The sequence below is a fragment of the Sinohyriopsis cumingii genome, unplaced genomic scaffold (assembly GCF_028554795.1).
Source record: "Sinohyriopsis cumingii isolate HCF-2022 unplaced genomic scaffold, ASM2855479v2 utg002136l, whole genome shotgun sequence".
Taxonomy (NCBI): Eukaryota; Metazoa; Mollusca; class Bivalvia; order Unionida; family Unionidae; genus Sinohyriopsis; species Sinohyriopsis cumingii.
The window spans coordinates 629,053-648,913 of record NW_028316138.1 but is presented as its reverse complement, the minus strand read 5'-3'; the positions used below and the strand labels follow the sequence as shown (position 1 = coordinate 648,913).

The 19,861-nt window shown below is 33.2% G+C and overlaps 1 protein-coding gene across 2 annotated transcripts in view; it reads left to right on the top strand.

Moving 5' to 3' along the window:
* The window catches only part of LOC149771050 (voltage-gated potassium channel subunit beta-2-like), a 251,185-nt gene that overhangs the window by 137,954 nt on the left and 93,370 nt on the right, over window positions 1-19,861 (top strand). For both annotated transcript variants that reach the window (XM_089948905.1, XM_089948906.1), the window contains one exon: window positions 2,566-2,595. In XM_089948905.1, coding sequence (XP_089805031.1) covers window positions 2,566-2,595 — 30 coding nt within the window. The remainder of the gene's footprint in view (window positions 1-2,565; window positions 2,596-19,861) is intronic.

The following is a 19,861-nucleotide window of genomic DNA, read 5'->3' as shown; positions in this document are numbered from 1 at the left end:
GTGCTCATTAACTTGCACCAAGTTTGAGCTGATGTTGTTCTTCATAGTTGCCCACAAGGCTGCATGCTGTACCCAATCAAAGGCCTTTTTGAAATCTATACAGATGTGGTATAGATTCTGCTGATGCTGAGGGTATTTCTCGCAAAGGAGTCTGGGGTTGAAGCTTTGTTCTGTGGTGCTCCTTCCTGCTCAGAAGCCTGCCTGCTCATCAGCAATAATTTTCTCTACTTGAGGCTTTAGTCTATTGAGAATTATCTTCAGCATGACTTTGCTCGGGTGACTGATCTGACTGATGGTTCTGTAGTTTTGGGATAGCTGTAGGTTTCCTTTCTTGGGGAGCACGATGACCAAGGATTGAGTCCATGTGGTGGGCCATTCTCCAGTCTGCCATATCTTGTTGCAGATTGTTGTCAGGACTGTGACTACCTTTTCTCTTGCTTGAATGAGCTCTACTGGTATGTTGTCAACGTCAGCTGACTTTATTTAGTGACCTAACTGCAATTTCTACTTCTTCCCAAAGAATGAGATTATCATCAATTTCTTATGCCTGAGGGTAATTTACTACTGCTGGACCGATTTGGGTCTTATTATTGTGCAATTCTGTGCAGTATTCTGTCCATCACTTGAGGATCTCTTGATATTCTGTAAGGCATTTTTGTGATTTGTCTTGGATGGTGGTCACAGTTTTTGCATGTATGACCCCTGTATTTTCTTCATCATAATTTGAATAAATATGCTGCCTATTTCATCTTTCTATATCTCATCAAATTTGGTGATTTTAAGCATTTTAACTAGCAAATTACCAAAATTAATCTTTTTCTCCATGATTTGTAAATCACCCAGATTCCAGCTACCCACAACCAGCAGTTAGTCAAGCATTATTATTCTGCATTCCAGTGCAAAGTTTCACCTGTCGATCACTGTGTCAGGTCAATACATAGGCCATCAAACCAATTAGATCAGAACAGGGTGCAAATTTCTTGAAGGTGCCTAAATTGACCTCAAGGAAAACTGGAGAGTGTTCAGCCTAATTGAATTTGCAGATATGTTTATTTAAAATTGGCATTCTTTGTTTTAAACTTTTTACCCTGTGATTTAATGAAAACTTGTAGATATTTGTGAAATTTCATGAAAAGTGGAAGAAAAATGGTGAAGTTATAAAGACATGAATTGTGTATGTTTGTCCTATTATGTAACAGTTCAGATGATGATCAAATTGGTTAACTGTTCTTTGGAACTTCTTTTATGTGTAAGTTCTTGACAGATGCCATCTTCAGCTAAAGATTAAGTTGAGGCTGACCCTTATGATAAAGACACTGACACTAGTTGATAAAGTGACTGACCCAAAATGACAAAGATACTGACACTAGTTGATAAAGATACTGACCCTAAATGATAAAGATACTGACCCTTATCATAAAGACACTGACACTAGTTGATAAAGATATTGACCCTAATTGATACAGATATTGACCCAAATTGATGAAGATACTGACCCTAATTGATAAAGATACAAAGATACTGACCCTCAATGATAAAGATGCTGACCCTAATTGATAAAGATACTGACCCTAATTGATAAAGATATTGACCCAAATTGATAAAGATTTTTACCCTAATTGATAAAGATACTGACCCTCAATGATAAAGATGCTGACCCTAATTGATAAAGATACTGACACTAGTTGATAAAGATACTGATCCTCAATGATAAAGATACTGACCCTAATTGATAAAGATACTGACCCTCAATGGTAAAGTTTCTTCCATCCATCTCTAGCTTTAAAGCATCATATGGAAGGGTAAGTTTAGACTGACCCCAAATGATGAAGATACTTTCCCCTATAGAGTGCATTCTTGGTCTTGAAGCCATTCAGCTAAAGAACTTACTGTACAAATGGTATTGAAAAATGGGAACCAGTCTGTAAATTGGTGAAGATAAAATAGAGTATATTCCAGGGTTTAATGGGCGAGAATTGGTTGATAATGCAAGTTAGATTTTAGTAAAAGCAATTTTTTGAGAACTTATCCTTGTTGCAACTGAAAAAAGTAGAGACGGTTTTTTTTTGGATAGAATTTCAGTTCTTTAACAGACCTGTGTTTGGAACACTCATTACTGAAATAATAGCACCTGACTCTTTTGTGCAGAATTGAAAGCACATAACTCTACCTTGTTTTGTCTGCACAGAAGTTGTCATCAAGGATGCATTGATACGAATAAATAAAGGTTTGATCATGAGCAGTCAGAAATTTAAAGGTATTACATTTTTAATACCATCATATGTTTGCATAGGTTTCTCATGGGAACTGAATTGGCACCATGAGCTCCAAAGGGAAAGTTCAGGTCACTCTCAACACAAGAAGTCAAGTTTAGGTTATATGTAAATGATATGAAGATGCCAGATGTTGCAAACAGAAAACACAGTTCTGATTAATACAACTAATTCTAGCTACAGTAATAAAAGCCAGTTGTCAAGAAAATACACTAAATCTACTTGTTATGTATATGTACAAACCATTATAAAAAGACACATATAAAAAATGTATTCAAATTATTTTAAACAGGTTTATTTTTGATGACCAGATTGCAGCAAGGTAGGTTGATTTGGCATGATAGAGTAAGTACTTATTGCATGCTAGACAGCTACATGTACCATTACTATTAATGACCTGCTCACCTCAGTTAACTTTAACAGACCCGACTACGTATGCCAAGTTTCAATAATTTAGTGATGGCGATCATTACAGAAATAAAAAGATAGGTCAAGTAAACAAATAAATAAATAGATATGTAATGGAGGAGAATGAAGAATAGCATTTAATTATATTTTTACTGGTCATACATCTGAAGAGCTTTAGGTGATGCTCTTTTAGGTGGCCAAGTTGTACTGGGAAATGATGTTAAACCACAAACAAACAAAACAACGGTGCATGTTTATTATCATTATTCCTCCTAAACTACAGGGAGGATTACCATAAACATTATGGACTTATTCATCCTATGGTCTAATTGGACTTTAATGAAAATGGTCGTCCATGCCATCCATTTTGAAACTCTTATCATTACTACTCCTAAAATGATGGTGCTATTGACATGGGATATTCATGAAAAGAGTTGTCACTATTTTCAGTCTTTCATCATTGAAAATAGTGCTGATCTGACATTAAATATGGCTGCTTTGATGGCCATTTTAAAAATCTTATTTCTGCTCCTCCTGCATGAATTGTTGTAGTGACATGGGCTTGTCACCAAAAGGCATAATATGGTCCTCAACAACCATTGTGCTAATATGACATCCATTATACATTAAGCATTATGGCCTTTATTAGTCTTCTTGTTGCTACTGCTTCTGAATGAATGGTTCGAGTGACATGAGGTTTTCAGAAAATGACTTCCCATGATGTCAAGTTGATCTTAAATGAAAAGGTTGTTCATCTTACATCCAGTATTGTCATCATTTTATTGCTGCTTCTCTGGAGTAGATGATCATATCAACATGGGGTTTCCACTGTCTTCAAATTCAAGTCCACAATAGTGTAAATTCATTAAATTTTATGGGTATCAATTTTCAAGAAGATACATTGAAGTGAATCTATATAGATTTTGGTTCATTGTTTATCTGAACTTTTCTTTAGGACATGTTTGTCTGTCATTAAACAAAAGAAGTTGTCTTTGTCCAAATTCATGTATTGTTTACAAACTGAGAGAAACAATAGGCAAGTGACTTTATTTGTTCTGTTTTCCATTGAATATAGTCATATTTCCCTGTTTCAGTTACTTATCATTTCAAGTTTATTGGCCGGTTGTATTCCAATAATGAATTTGGACATAATGAAGAAAAAAAGACGGTTTCATTGATTCCTTCAATTTGTTACTACATCAGCTTGCATACATTGTATGACATACTAGAAATACTCTTGCAGGCACTACTTCTTGTGAGGGCATGGTTGTACTGACATGGGCTTTTCACTAAAAGATTTCTTATGATGTCTTGATTGGTCCTAAATAAAAACATTGCTGATCAGATATCCATTATAACTGACAATTGATCGCCATCAGAAAAATCTTGTTACAGCTACATTTCATGGGCATGTTTGGATAGGGTTTTCATGAAAAGACTTTTCATGATGTTAAGTTGGTACTAATTGAATATGGTGCCAATCAGGCATCTAATACGGCCATCAAGACAGCCATCTTGAAAAGATGATCACCACTCCAGAGCAGGTAGTTGTATCAACATGTTTTCTTGTTTTCATTTGAAACCTTCCTACAATGTTTATTTGGTCCTAATTAAAAGAGGTTGTTCCTGGACATCCTCTATGAATCGTGCAGTGAACGTCATGAGAATCTCGTAATCATATCTCCTCAAATGTATGGTTATATTGTCATTTTGTTTTCTTTTCAAGTCTTCTTATTCTGTCAAGATTGGGCTAAATGAAAATGGAGCTGATCTGACATTCAGAATGACTATGGCAGCAATCATGAAAATTGTTGACAATTCTCCTCCTGAATGGATGGAAATTACTGGTACTAACAAAAAGTTTTCACTTAAAGACTTTTTATATGTCACGTTGGTCCTTAATAAAAAATGGTGCATTTAGACCTTGACTAAAAATAAAGCCAGTCAATAGTTGCCTTTTGAAAATCTTATCATTATGCTTAACTTAAAGATAATTATATTGACAATTGTTTTCTTCTAAATTACATCCCATTATATATATTTTCTAAATTACAACCCTCTATATATATTTTCAAAAAATTACATCACTCTCTATATATTTTCTAAATTACATCTCATTACATGGGAGAATTTTGGTGACATCACCAAATCTGAATATTACTTATTTATTTCATCGTTTGTTCATCAGTATTGCACATAAGTTACAAAAAGAGACATTCTTTGACAATTTCTGAGAAATTTCCATAAACTTGATTAACCGATTTGGCCCCAATCCAGTCTATAGGCGTGATGAGGCTGTACCCTACTTCCGTGCTCTGCAGCATCAAGGTCATTTAAGATACACCAACATGAGTGGTATTAAAAAAAAGCAGACAGATATAGCTCTAAAATGATACCGAATAATCTGGAAGTTTTAGTTGCACTACAAAATACAGAGGGAAAAACCTCATTTTTTGGACCCGGTTTATTTTCATCCAAATTTTGCCCGAGATCAGAATGCGATTTTGTGTCCGGATTTAAGACCTTTTGGCGTCAGATCTAAGGCATACCGGTCTTAACTGCACACAGACAGGTGAACCTTTGCAAAAACTAGGATAAGGTGGGCATTTGGAATAAATTGCGGTCTCCATATGAAAATGATGGGTCCATTAAGAAAGAAAAAAATATATATATTTTCTAAATTGCATCCCTCTATATATATTTTCTAAATTACATCCCTCTATATATATTTTCTAAATTACATCCCTCTAGATATATTTTCTAAATTACATCTCTCTATATATACTGTACATATATTTTCTAAAGTACTTCTCACTAAATGTGTTTGGTTCTGAATGAAAATGATGTCATTGTGTCTCCCAGAATTAACAAGGCATGTTAAAATTAATTATCCTGAATATGAAAATGGTGCCTGTAAAATGACACAATCTTAACAATCTGACCACCAACATTTCCCCACTTTTTCTTGGTGAAATAGTTTTGAAAATGAGACCCAATTGACCATGGGATCAAGTCAAGTAATTGCTTGCATTTTTGTACTTTATTGGTTTTATGAACATATGGACATGCACAAATACAAGTGAATTTTGATCAGATTTCATATTTCCTTGTTGCATACCAGTGAAGAAGTGGATGATTGGCACTCAGGCATTGATTTTAAGGTCAAGGTCTTGGCTCAGATATTTTGCAGTACCAGTTTGTGAGTATGATAACACAAATATGAACGTATTTTGATGAAACCCAGTTTATGAATATAGTACTAGAAGACTTTGAATAATCCCACTTAAATAAATTTTCCAGCTATAACAACATAGTTGAAGATTTAACCAAGCTCAACTTTTGTATATATATTGACATTGTCCATGAAAAATTCAGTGATTTTCTGCCCATGATCTCTGGTTCAAAGTATCTTGCAAGTTGGCCAGATTCGGTGCAGTTGTACATTCTTATTAGTTGAGGCAAACAGCAAACAAACAAAGATCCTGATCTACAATAGCATAATGCACCTGCAGATCAGTGTCTGTGCTGTTTGTTCTACTGATTACTCATAACAAACTATACAGACCCAGATCTGCCAATGCAATATGCACTAGTAGATCTGGGTCTGTACAGTTTGCAGTTGGACTTGATTTATAAGCGAACATATATGTTATGTTGGAATTCATAAAGAGTATCAGAAATTTCTGTAGTACTCAGCAGTTAGAAATAATAAAAGAAGAAACAGTCTTATCATGGATTCCCATTAATTATTTTCAGCAAGAAGAGCCAATTGTCTCTTCGAGGGACAATTGTTTTGTGAAACCATATTTCTTACACTTTAATATAACAAACTTCACTGAGAAAGCATTCTTGTAAACTTAGGTTCATGATTATCAAGAAATATGTTTTCTCATGCCTAAAAATATGATTTAACAGAAAAAATTATGAAATATATATTAGGTTCATAATTTTTAAGCCAAATATTTATAACCAAGATACTGTCGTACTTTAATCCTTGGTATGTAGTTTTGGTCTCACATTTCAAACATATGCATCATAAACTTTTTAAACTGCATGGGTCAGTTTGCATGAATTTTGTGAGAAATACTTAAAATCTAATTCAGAGAGAAAGCTTGGTATTAAACCATATATAGTTCTGCATGAAAAAATGAATTGAAAATGAAAAGCTTTCTTGCAATGCACTTGGAGTAGATACTGTTCAGTTCCTTCCTATGGGCTGAGATAATTGTATAGTGCATAAATTGTACATGTATCTATATCTTTACAGCTAAATATTGAAAATTTTTCTTGGGAAATTTTGTCTTTATGTTATTCAGTTGGAATCTATGAAGTATTCATTTTGAAAAATGTGAAGTAAAATTTGGTGTCAACCATTTCATATCGGCTGAAACGTAAATTCAGTGCATGTTGACTAGTAATTTCTATACTTCATTTTTACTCGGTGGTTTGTGTGGTTGCACCCAGTTTGTATATACACATAGCAAGTACCCCCGTGGATTCAGACCAGTAAAATAAGCCTAGTATATGTGTCCTCATGCATGTCACCTGAGGCAACTAATGGAGACAACTGGTTTACTATTAATTGGATCAAATATTAAGTTACAGCTAATATCAAAAGCAATTTGCATGGAATTGTACTTATAATAAGCTGTCTCTACACTAAACAATCTGCTTTTGTTTCAGTGCCATAAAGTACCAAATTAAACCAACTTCAGGATCATTTGTAATTTCCCATACTCAGAGCATAAATATCTTAAATTACCATGAATTATCCAGAGCTAGGAAGCAACCTTTTCAGTTGAAACCAAAATATTTTTTTTAAAAACTGACTGACCTTGCATTTAATCCAAGGTCAGTTAGTTTGAAGAAAAAAAAACAGATTTTAATTTTAACTGAAAAGGTTGCTGCTGACAGTTAAATACACATGTTAAAGTACATACAGAGAGGGTAGCCATTATGTTTTCATATTTAGCAGACAAGTTGAGACTGCCCAAATTAGGAATTACTGTTACATGGAAACATGATTTGAGAGTAGACAAATGTAACTTCTAAGTCCCTCTAACTCCTTTCTATTTCTATCTCAGTTTCACATTTTTATTTTACTTTTCTAATTTGCTAGTGAATTGCAGAAACCAGAATAGAAAACAAAATATAATTTAGTTTCAATCAGATTTTTCCTTTTTTAAAGAGCATAATAGATATAAATTTTTTCCTTCAAGATTATTTCTTTGCTCTGACCCTGATTTTTTTTTTAACAAAAATATAAATTGTTCATCTATGAAAGGTAAAAATAGACACATGATATTGCTTGAAGAGTGAGAGAGAGAGAGAGGGGGAGAGAGAGAGAGATGGACAGATATGCCTACATGTTCTTATATTGATCCATGGAAATTTGTTTCAGTTAAATGAGTGTCATTCCCTTTGACAGAGGCATGTTTAATTGTTATTGTGTGGAAAATATTAATTGGGAGTTATGGCCCTTTCATTTATAAATTTGAAATTTGCATACTGGTAGTAGCTTGTAACTGTCATGCCTGAGGAATCATTTAACTCCTTATTAGACTGCATTGTCTGTAAACCGGCTGACAGTGTTGTGTTTGAGGGGTGAGCATCTGTGAAACAGCTAACAGAGTTGTGTTTTGGGGGTGAGCATCTGTGAAACAGTTGACAGAGGTGTGTTTTGGGGTGAGCATCTGTGAAACAGCTGACAAAGTTGTGTTTGGGGGTGAGTATCTGTGAAACGACTGACAGAGTTGTGTTTGGGGGGTGAGCATCTGTGAAACAGTTGACAGAGGTTTGTTTTGGGGTGAGCATCTGTGAAACAGCTGACAAAGTTGTGTTTTGGGGGTGAGCATCTATTAAGCAGCTGACAGAGTTGATGTGTGTTTTAGGGTTTGAGCATCAGTGAAACAGCTGACAGGTTTTTTCTTTGGATTGAGTGTCTTTAAACCAGCTGACAGAGTTGATGTGTGTTTTAGGGGTGAGCATCTGTAAACAGCTGACAGAGTTAATGTGTGTTTTATGGGTGAGAATCTGTAAACAGCTGACAGAGTTGATGAGTGTTTTAGGGGTGAGTGTCAGTGAAACAGCTGATTGAGCTGATGTGTGTTTTATGGGTGAGTGCTTCTGAACCAGCTGACAAAGTTGATTTGTTGTTAGGGGTGAGCTTCTGTACACCAGCTGACAGAGTTGATGTGTTTTAGGGCTGAGTGTCTATAAATGAGCTGGCAGAGTTGATGTGTTTTTAGGGGTGACCATCAGTAAACCATCAGACAGTTGATGTGTTTATGGGGTGAGGGTCTGTAAACCAGCTGACAGAGTTGGTATGTGTTTTAGGGGTGAGTGTATGTAAACCAGCTGACAGAGTTGGTATATTGTTTTAGGGGTGAGTGTGTGTAAACCAGCTGACAGAGTTGGTATATTGTTTTAGGGGTGAGTGTGTGTAAACCAGCTGACAGAGTTGGTATATTGTTTTAGGGGTGAGTGTGTGTAAACCAGTTGACAGAATTGATGTGTTTTAGGGGTGAGCATCTGTAAACCAGCTGACAGTGTTTTAGAGGTGACCATCTATAAACCCAACAGGCAATTGATGTGTGTTTTAGGGGTGACCATCTATAAACCATCTGACAGTGTTGATGTGTGTTTTAGGGGTGAGCATCTATAAACCATCTGACAGTGTTGATGTGTGTTTTAGGGGTGAGCATCTATAAACCATCTGACAGTGTTGATGTGTGTTTTAGGGGTGAGCATCTATAAACCATCTGACAGTGTTGATGTGTGTTTTAGGGCTGAGCATCTGTAAACCATCTGACAGTGTTGATGTGTGTTTTAGGGGTGAGCATCTATAAACCATCTGACAGTGTTGATGTGTGTTTTAGGGCTGAGAATCTGTAAACCATCTGACAGTGTTGATGTGTGTTTTAGGGGTGAGCATCTATAAACCATCTGACAGTGTTGATGTGTGTTTTAGGGCTGAGCATCTGTAAACCATCTGACAGTGTTGATGTGTGTTTTAGGGGTGAGCATCTATAAACCATCTGACAGTGTTGATGTGTGTTTTAGGGGTGAGCATCTATAAACCATCTGACAGTGTTGATGTGTGTTTTAGGGGTGACCATCTATAAACCATCTGACAGTGTTGATGTGTGTTTTAGGGGTGACCATCTATAAACCATCTGACAGTGTTGATGTGTGTTTTAGGGCTGAGCATCTGTAAACCATCTGACAGTGTTGATGTGTGTTTTAGGGGTGACCATCTATAAACCATCTGACAGTGTTGATGTGTGTTTTAGGGGTGACCATCTATAAACCATCTGACAGTGTTGATGTGTGTTTTAGGGGTGACCATCTATAAACCATCTGACAGTGTTGATGTGTGTTTTAGGGGTGACCATCTATAAACCATCTGACAGTGTTGATGTGTGTTTTAGGGCTGAGTGTCTATAAATGAGCTGGCAGAGTTGATGTGTTTTTAGGGGTGACCATCAGTAAACCATCTGACTGTGAATTTGTGTTTTAGGGGTGAACATAGCCAGAAAGAAACACATAGCTCTACATTAATGTGTGCATATCTGTATTGCAGTATGTATCAATCCATATTGGTCACTTACATCATCCAGTTTTTAAATGTAATTTTGCATTTTATATACTGAAATCAAATTGGGAAATTTCTTTAACGGTAATAAAAACTTAACCAGAATATAAACATCTTGCTGTTTGTATGACAAAATTAGACTTATTCATATAATACCTCATTTTTAATTTAACATTGATACAAATGGGAAACATTTCAGCAAGGAAAAAAGTAAAAACTTAGAAAAGAATAACAATATTATTTTACCTGATAATAAAAGATTTTGGTCTGCAATAAAAATGTATTAAATTATTCAGATTCTGCAAAATAAAATTATTAAATGATTCAGATTATACATAATACAATTCTTAAATGATTCAGATTATACATAATACAATTATTATATGATTCAGATTATACATAATAAAATTATTGAATGATTCAGATTATACATAATACAATTCTTAAATGATTCAGATTATACATAATACAATTATTATATGATTCAGATTATACATAATACAATTATTATATGATTCAGATTATACATAATACAATTATTATATGATTCAGATTATACATAATACAATTCTTAAATGATTCAGATTATACATAATACAATTATTATATGATTCAGATTATACATAATAAAATTATTGAATGATTCAGATTATACATAATACAATTATTATATGATTCAGATTATACATAATAAAATTATTGAATGATTCAGATTATACATAATAAAATTATTATATGATTCAGATTATACATAATACAATTATTATATGATTCAGATTATACATAATACAATTCTTAAATGATTCAGATTATACATAATAAAATTATTATATGATTCAGATTATACATAATACAATTATTAAATGATTCAGATTATACATAATAAAATTATTAAATGATTCAGATTATACATAATACAATTCTTAAATGATTCAGATTATACATAATACAATTATTATATGATTCAGATTATACATAATAAAATTATTGAATGATTCAGATTATACATAATACAATTATTATATGATTCAGATTATACATAATAAAATTATTATATGATTCAGATTATACATAATACAATTATTAAATGATTCAGATTATACATAATAAAATTATTATATGATTCAGATTATACATAATACAATTCTTAAATGATTCAGATTATACATAATAAAATTATGTGATTCAGATTATACATAATACAATTTTTAAATGATTCAGATTATACATAATACAATTTTTAAATGATTCAGATTATACATAATACAATTCTTAAATGATTCAGATTATACATAATAAAATTATTGAATGATTCAGATTATACATAATACAATTCTTTAATGATTCAGATTATACATAATACAATTTTTAAATGATTCAGATTATACATAATACAATTCTTAAATGATTCAGATTATACATAATAAAATTATGTGATTCAGATTATACATAATACAATTTTTAAATGATTCAGATTATACATAATACAATTCTTAAATGATTCAGATTATACATAATAAAATTATTGAATGATTCAGATTATACAATATACAATTCTTTAATGATTCAGATTCTGCACACACAAAAATTAAATGATTCAGATTCTGCAAAATAAAATTATTAAGTGATTGTACCAGCGCAGTCCGAAATTGATAGAAGAAAATTGATGTTTTTACACAGATTGTGTTTGATGCCTAACAATGTACATACTAAACGTGTGTTTAACGTTGCGTTATTTCACTTCATTCTGAGCGGATGCATGTCAAGCTGCGGGTTAATTTCAAATTTATATTATACCTCAAAGAAGTTTGACTTGCTCGGGTATCTAACTGATTATTTACATCATTCTGAAATTCCAGATAAACATAATTGGAAAGAAATTGTAAGGTCAAAAATTGTTGGTCTTGAAAATAGCCTCTGGAGAGTTCGTATGTCTAATCAAGCAGATTTTGATAGATTCTCTTCGATACACGAATACTTACAACCTGCCTCAGTGTGGCAGTCGGCTAAAACTAGACAACACACTAAGGTATTTACATATGTAGCTAAACTATGGGCTACTGTTCCACAAACACAGCTTGATATGTGTATTAGATGTGGGAATGTTTATACAGACTTGATACTTCATTGTTGTGTTAGTTGTCCTTATATGTCGAACTTTCGAAATTCTTTCTGGGATTTCCTTACTGATAAATTTCCCCTGAGCCTGCACATTACGTTATTTAATGCAGAAGATGAGCTGCAACTACAATATCTTTTAGGTAAAAGGTTACCATCAGGAGTAATCGACAAAGAAAACTCCAAGCTATTCGTCCTGTATGCAGCATACTTTGTCATGCAGTGTGCAGCTATCTTCCGTAAATAAGGTACTGAAACTTGCAACTTATGAGTTGACGAACACTTTGTTGATTGATATTGTGTAAGAATTTGTATTCCAATATAGAATATTTTTTTTTTTTTTTTTTTTTTTTATATTTATTGATTGTATTCAGATGATTTATTCTTATATCATGTAATCTTCCATGGAAGGAAATAAAGATGATGATGATGATGATGAGATTATACATAACAAAATTATTATATGATTCAGATTATACATAATACAATTATTAAATGATTCAGATTATACATAATACAATTCTTAAATGATTCAGATTCTGCACACACAAAAATTAAATGATTCAGATTCTGCAAAATAAAATTATTAAGTGATTTTACCATGAAAAGGAGCCCAAAAAACCAAATAACAAATGTATCATGCTGACAAATGTCATCCTATGAATTCAAAAACAAGGAAAAGGACAAGCAGGGTTTTAGATCCACTTTGACTTTCAAGTAGACATCAGCAGTGAGTCTCTGATAGAATATCTCAGTGTTACACTGTATCATGGGTTGAGCAAAGACACCAGGTTTAAGAAGCTCATACTGTACACAGTTCTCTAATTACTAAGTCATGAATAATGAAACTTTGGGCATGATTGATATCTGGCTTTTGGCAGTGAACTTTCTATGACATGATTGATATGGGGCATTTGGCAATAAATTGTCTATGACATGATTGATATGGGGCTTTGGCAATGAACTATTTATGGCATGATTGATATGGGGCCTTTGGCAATGAAACTATGACGTGATTGATATCGGGCCTTTGGCAATGAAGTCTATGACATGATTCATATGGAGCCTGTGGCAATTAACTATTTATAGCATGATTGATATGGGGCCTTTGGTAATGAAACTGTCTTTGACATGATTGATATATGGTCTTTGGCACTGAACTGTCTTTGACATGATTGATATGGGGCCTTTGGTAATTAAACTGTCTGTGGCATGATTAATACAGGTCTATCGCATGATTGATATGGGGCCTTTGGTAATTAAACTGTCTGTGGCATGATTAATACAGGGCTGTCTATCGCATGACTGATATGGGGCTTTTGGGAATGAAACTATAACTAATATTGGGCCTTTGGCATTGAAACTGTCAGTGGCATGATTGATACATGGCCTTTGGTAATACAGTTTGTATCAACTGTGTACCTGGCACACCTGTGATCATAGATTGCCAACTTTAAATGTTTGACAATCTCTGGGAACTTTATACATTTTTTTTTCTGCAGTTGTTGGTGTCGGGGCTGGGGGTACTGTCACTTCTTTGCAAGGTACTGTTGATGGTAGGATAATGGATAGCAATGCCATAAATGTGTTTCCAAACGTGTTATACTACTTACTTGAATTTGATTATACAAAGGTTACCAATGAAGACAGTTTTGTTAGTTTCATTGGTCCTAATTTCTTTTTTTTAAATTAAAAATATATTCCAGATTGAGCTAAATTCTGTTCAAGTTTATCATTGGTTCATATTTAGTAAACCACCATGTTGGATATAATGTTGAGCTTCATGGAAGACATATCAGTTCAGGATACTTGAATGTAGTTATGAAAAAACCTGGTATACCAATATTACTATACTTGTGTTGCAAGATACTGTATCAGGTACTTTTCATTGCATTTGACAGTATATTCAATCTATTGTTGCATCATTAATGCATTTTAGTGTTTGTTCTGTGAGTTTGCCAGTCCATGTTTTTGGGGCCCCGAATCACTGCCATCTCACTTCTGTCTGAATGGGTTCGAGTGCAAGGCTCAGCTAGCATGGGTATGTGGAAAAGCCTGCCAGTAGCTTCTCATGAGTCGGTGGTTCTTCCCTCTGTTTTCCAGGGTTCTTCCTCCACCAGTTATACTGGCTGCCATGTATAGCCTATCTTGTGCTGAAAAATGGCATTAAACCCTAGAACAACAACAACAACAAGTCCATTTTGTTCAGAGTTCCTTCCATTTTTTTCAGTTTCTGCAATGAGAAATCGGTGAAGCTCTGCAAACATTTCATAATCATTTTGATGTGGGATAAATATGAAGCCAGGGCATTTTTACTGGATTTATGCCATGACTTAATTGTACATGCAGACATAAATATCTGAGGCTCATAGTTCAAGTTGAACCAATGGTAGTTTTTCCAATCATAATACCTATTTTATCCTGATACAAAATGATATTTCATTTATGCATCACACTGTTAATTAGATGGTCAGTTAGGTTAATATATAGTTAGGAATGGAGAGGGTAGATAGAGAGACAGATTAAGGATAACTTGAACAATAACATTTTGGGGCCTCTAGCCCTTAGAATTGGTAATTTTTAGTGTGAAATGAATATTTGGGGGAATTTTTTGTAACACTAGGCTTCTGGAGTCTAACCACTTATCCCTTGTGCAACTTTTGTCGCAAATGTTTTCAGATGTCCCTTTTGTTATGAATATTTAGTTTGTATTGTTTGTTAGATTTTTCTATCCGTGGTTGTATGGTATGCATAATTGCATTTTGGATTTGACCTTGTTGAAAATCAAGTTCATTGTCTACCTAACCAGTAACTTTTCTTTTGGTATTTAAATAAAACATAGTTAATATTTTCCTTTGAGTGTGTGTCACATATTAGGATCATTATCAACAAAAGTTGACATATTTATTTGGGTCCGAGTCATGGACAGTGGTTGTCTATGTGGAATAACCTATTGTACCTCCTGTTTACCACATTTGTTATTATAATTTCTCATTCTTGCTTTAACATTTTTAAGCAGAATTAATCTTATTGTTGTGTTCAGATTTTGATTTTTGTGAAATTATATGTTCAGATTATTTCACTGGAAACAATAAGTGCTCTTAAATAATATTCTTGGACAGAAATATATACTTGGAATTGTAGTGAATTCAGACATCTTGGATTATATTTTTGTGGTTAATTGGAAGACTTAGTACATCATCACACTTTAGGCTTCTTGTACATTGGTACATTCAAGACTACAGGCACATCAACTCCTTCAGTGCTGGATCTTATTTTGAACACCACTGGAATTTAATTATAACTTTATTCATTAGCACTGGTGATAGAATGTTTTAGACTATTTGGGATTTAATTCATAATATTGTATATTTGTTAAAAGTTTCACTTTGTATTCTAGGAAAGGAAATTGTTTATTGTATCATACACATTATGCGACAATTTTCATTCTTTTCTTTTACCTGGTTTAAAACCATAGAGTCTAATACTTTATAACAGATTAAAAAATGGATATTTTATTTGTTCATGTAGAGTGTAAACCAAATTTAGTTGTTTATTTTATGTTTGTAATGTAGAGAAGTTGCCTATTCTGTTCTAGAAGTAGTAGTACTTGTTCTGTAAAATATCTTTTGGAAGCAAAATCATTAATACGAGACTGAGGATCTGCAGCCAGTTAGCACATCTGAAAATTCATGAAACATACAATGAATCAGGCCTGACCCTAGGGCAAGGCAAACGAGGCAACCACCTTGACCCCATACTTTCAGGAAATCAACTCCACAATGCAATTTATTCACTTGGGGACTCACTCATCGCATGCTGCCTTGGGACCCACACATCCTAGGGCTGAACCTGCAATAAATTAAGGCTTCATTATTAGAATTTTGCAAACAGGCAAAAGTCAACAGGCTAGAGTATTGAACTACATTAACAATTATATTCCCTTGCAATGAAAAAAGCATAATTAAAGCAAAACATAATTTGGTACATTAGAAGTAAAGACATAAATTGCTGTTTTTTATTTCAGACTAGACCATTGTGATTTCAATTATACCTTAGTAAATGAATCCTGTATGGTACATAATACTATATCTTTACATAGTACACTCAAGACAAAGGCCTAGAAAGTGTACTGTAGTATAGCATTAGTTATTTACAAAGTACACTCAAGACATGCCTGGCAAAGTTTGCAATGTAGATTACTATTTCCTTACAAAGTACACTCACGACAAATGCCTGGCAAAGTATACAGTAGTATAATACTATTTCTCTACTAAGTACTCTCGAGACATATGGTTGGCAAAGTGTACAGTACTATATTACCATTTCTTTAGCAGGTACACTAAAGACAAATGCATTGTACAATGTAAAATATTATTTCCTTACAAAGTACACTCAAGACAAATGCCTGGCAATTGGCAAAAGTATACAGTAGTAGAATACTATTTCTTTATAATGTGTGATGTGATTTGGATTTTTAATGTAGCTTTAACAATTTTTCAGTCATATCGCTATGATGTCTGCAGTGTGGCAGTTTATAGTGATGTCTAGCACTGGGGGCATCATGCTGCAGACATGTAGCATGATGTCCCACCCAGTCCCATTATCCTAACACCAGGCTGACCAGTCCTAACACTAGCATCTTAATGCTGAGCACCAAGTGAGGCAGCTGTTAGTACCATTTTTATAAGTCTTTGGTATAACTTGGCCATGGGTCGAACCCATGACATTCCTCATCTGAGGCGGACACTCTAACCACTAGGCCACCGGAGCGGTCATTCCTATATAAAGTACACTCAAGAAGACAAAAGTCTAGCAATGTGTGCAATGTAAAATACTATTTCTTTACAAAGTACACTCAAGCCAAAAGCCTATCAAAGTGTACAATGTAAAATGCTATTTCTTTACAAAGTACACTCAAGACACATGCCTGGAATACCGACAAGGCCAAAGGTTACAGATAGCAGAAATGTAATTATTGCTGTTGTTTTTTTTCCACGCTAACTGTTGTTGCTTGTAATCTGGGTCCATCTGCCAGTTTTTTAAAACATTTTTGTTCCCATTGCATGGAATGTTAAAAGAATTAAACACTGGAAATATACACTATTAGGTGATGCTGGATAATATGTTGCTAGGTATTTCCCATTTTTATTTTGAGACTCTAAAGAACACACCAAGGTAGCCTGGACCCAGGGACCCCATTGGATTAAAAATCCTGTGCTCCACTAACTGAGCTGTTCCCATGGTGACTATAGATGATTTTAACAAGTTTAGCATTAGTGTCTTAACATAGGTTACCATAACAGATATTAGTATGCAATAGAGTAGCAGTAGGGGGACTAGGGACAAAACTTATCAATGTGTGAAATTATTTTTTAAAAGGTGAATTGTGTATTTTATAATTTTTTATGAAATACATATTGCTAATTCATACCTGTGGGATATTTCTTTCCCGATGATCATGTGGGTCCATCCTGTTAATACAAAGGAAAATCATCATGCAGAATCTTTGATTTCACTGATGTTGATATTGAACCACTATAGTTTATTGTTCTTTGAATGAAATGAATAATTCTCAAAAAATGATTGGATAATTTAGCTGTTTTTTTAAAAAAGTGTTTTAGAAAGGAGGTGATTGAATAAAAAGGATAATTAGCAAACATGATGTTTTTTTGTAACCTACAAACTAAAATGACTAGTACAGATAATCAGCTTAAGATGTATTGTGGTGTGGGCAATGCCCAGGGACTTAGACTCTGTAGGACTACATTATAATAATCTTATCTGACCTGCCAACCCTTACAATTTTACCTTAAGTCATATTGAAATGACCCTTAAGTATGGCCTTATGGAATACATGTACATGTAGTAGCAAATAAAATGAAAATAGAATGCTTGTAGTCAAATCCACACATTGGTTTGCCTGTGTCTAGTCAAGATCCAAGATTTCATATAATTTAGATTCAGTGGAATTCACTAAGGTCAGGAAACAAATTATTTTTAGAGATGTTCCTCAGATACTGTTGTTTTTCATATAAAGCACCTGCAATATCAAACTGTTGCTTTTAGCATTATCTACAAATATCCAACAAAAAAAATTCATGTTAGGGAAAATCATTCTTTAAAAGGCTCAGACAGTTTGCATCGTGTTATGACTCAGTGGTCATAAAATATATAACAGAAAGAAGCAAAACCAAGAAATTTAAAGTAAAATCAAGAAATAAACATATTTCTCTAAGTTAATTTAAGTGAAAATTTAAGAGGAATTTTCAGTATTGTGGATTAAATCCCAAATAATCTTAAGTTTTTGTTTGATGTTCAAAAGCTTAGAATTTAGGAATGAATTCTAACAGTCTTGAATGTACTGATGTACCAGTTGACTTGAATAGTGATTTAAACCAGAATTATGTCTTTTGAATGAATTCACAGTAATAAAAAATAATGTTTTTTGTTCAGAATGTCAATTAGCATTTTGTAATTCCAATGAATAATTTTCAAATATATGATTCCTCTCAGATTATATCTGAACACAACAGTAGATATTTCCACAGACTGAACTCAAAGGAGGAATGAAATAATTTATTTTATCTCAAATTATATGAAATCCTACGATATAATAAAATGACCAGGATGTTTGTCAAATATTTGCTTCCAGAACATTCTAAGTTTGTAAAAAAAAAAAAAGCAAGACCTTCAGCTCAGATATCAATAAATAACTTTTAAGAAAAAGATGAAAAGTCAGGTATGCAATAACTTAGTCTACCCTCAATAATGGACAAAAGTTAGATACACAAAATAAATAAATTAATATACATAACATAAGTGAAAAAGTAATCATAAGATTCTTGGAAAAAGCAGGAAAATAAGTTATGTTTAATGGACATTAAATCATGTCACTGTGAGTTATGACTCATGGCATAGGGGGTGATGGCCACCTCCATTAGAGATATAACACAAAAAAAAAAACAACAATAAAATTCATCAGCTTCAGAGATCTTTCAATAAGCCATACATGCTTTAATATACTGTATTGCTACAAATTAAAAATAAATAAATTAAAAATAAATTACATATTTGTTTTTAAAAGAATTAGACTCACATAACAAATGTTTAATATTTTTACAGTATGTGTGTTCATCATGTGCTTTTTGTGTTGTATTTAGAGTTGACTGTAAGAACACTATGACATAAAACTCAAGTATTGTTAAGAACAATATGACATATAAAACTCAAGTTTGTTAAGGACAATATGACACATAAAACTCAAGTTTGTTAAGGACAATATGACAGAACTCCAGTATTAAGAACAATATGACATAAACTCAAGTATTGTTAAGAACAATATGACATATAAAACTCTAGTTTGTTAAGGACAATATGACATATAAAACTCAAGTTTGTTAAGAACAATATGACATAAAATTTGAGTATTAAGAACAATATGACATAAACTCAAGTATTGTTAAGA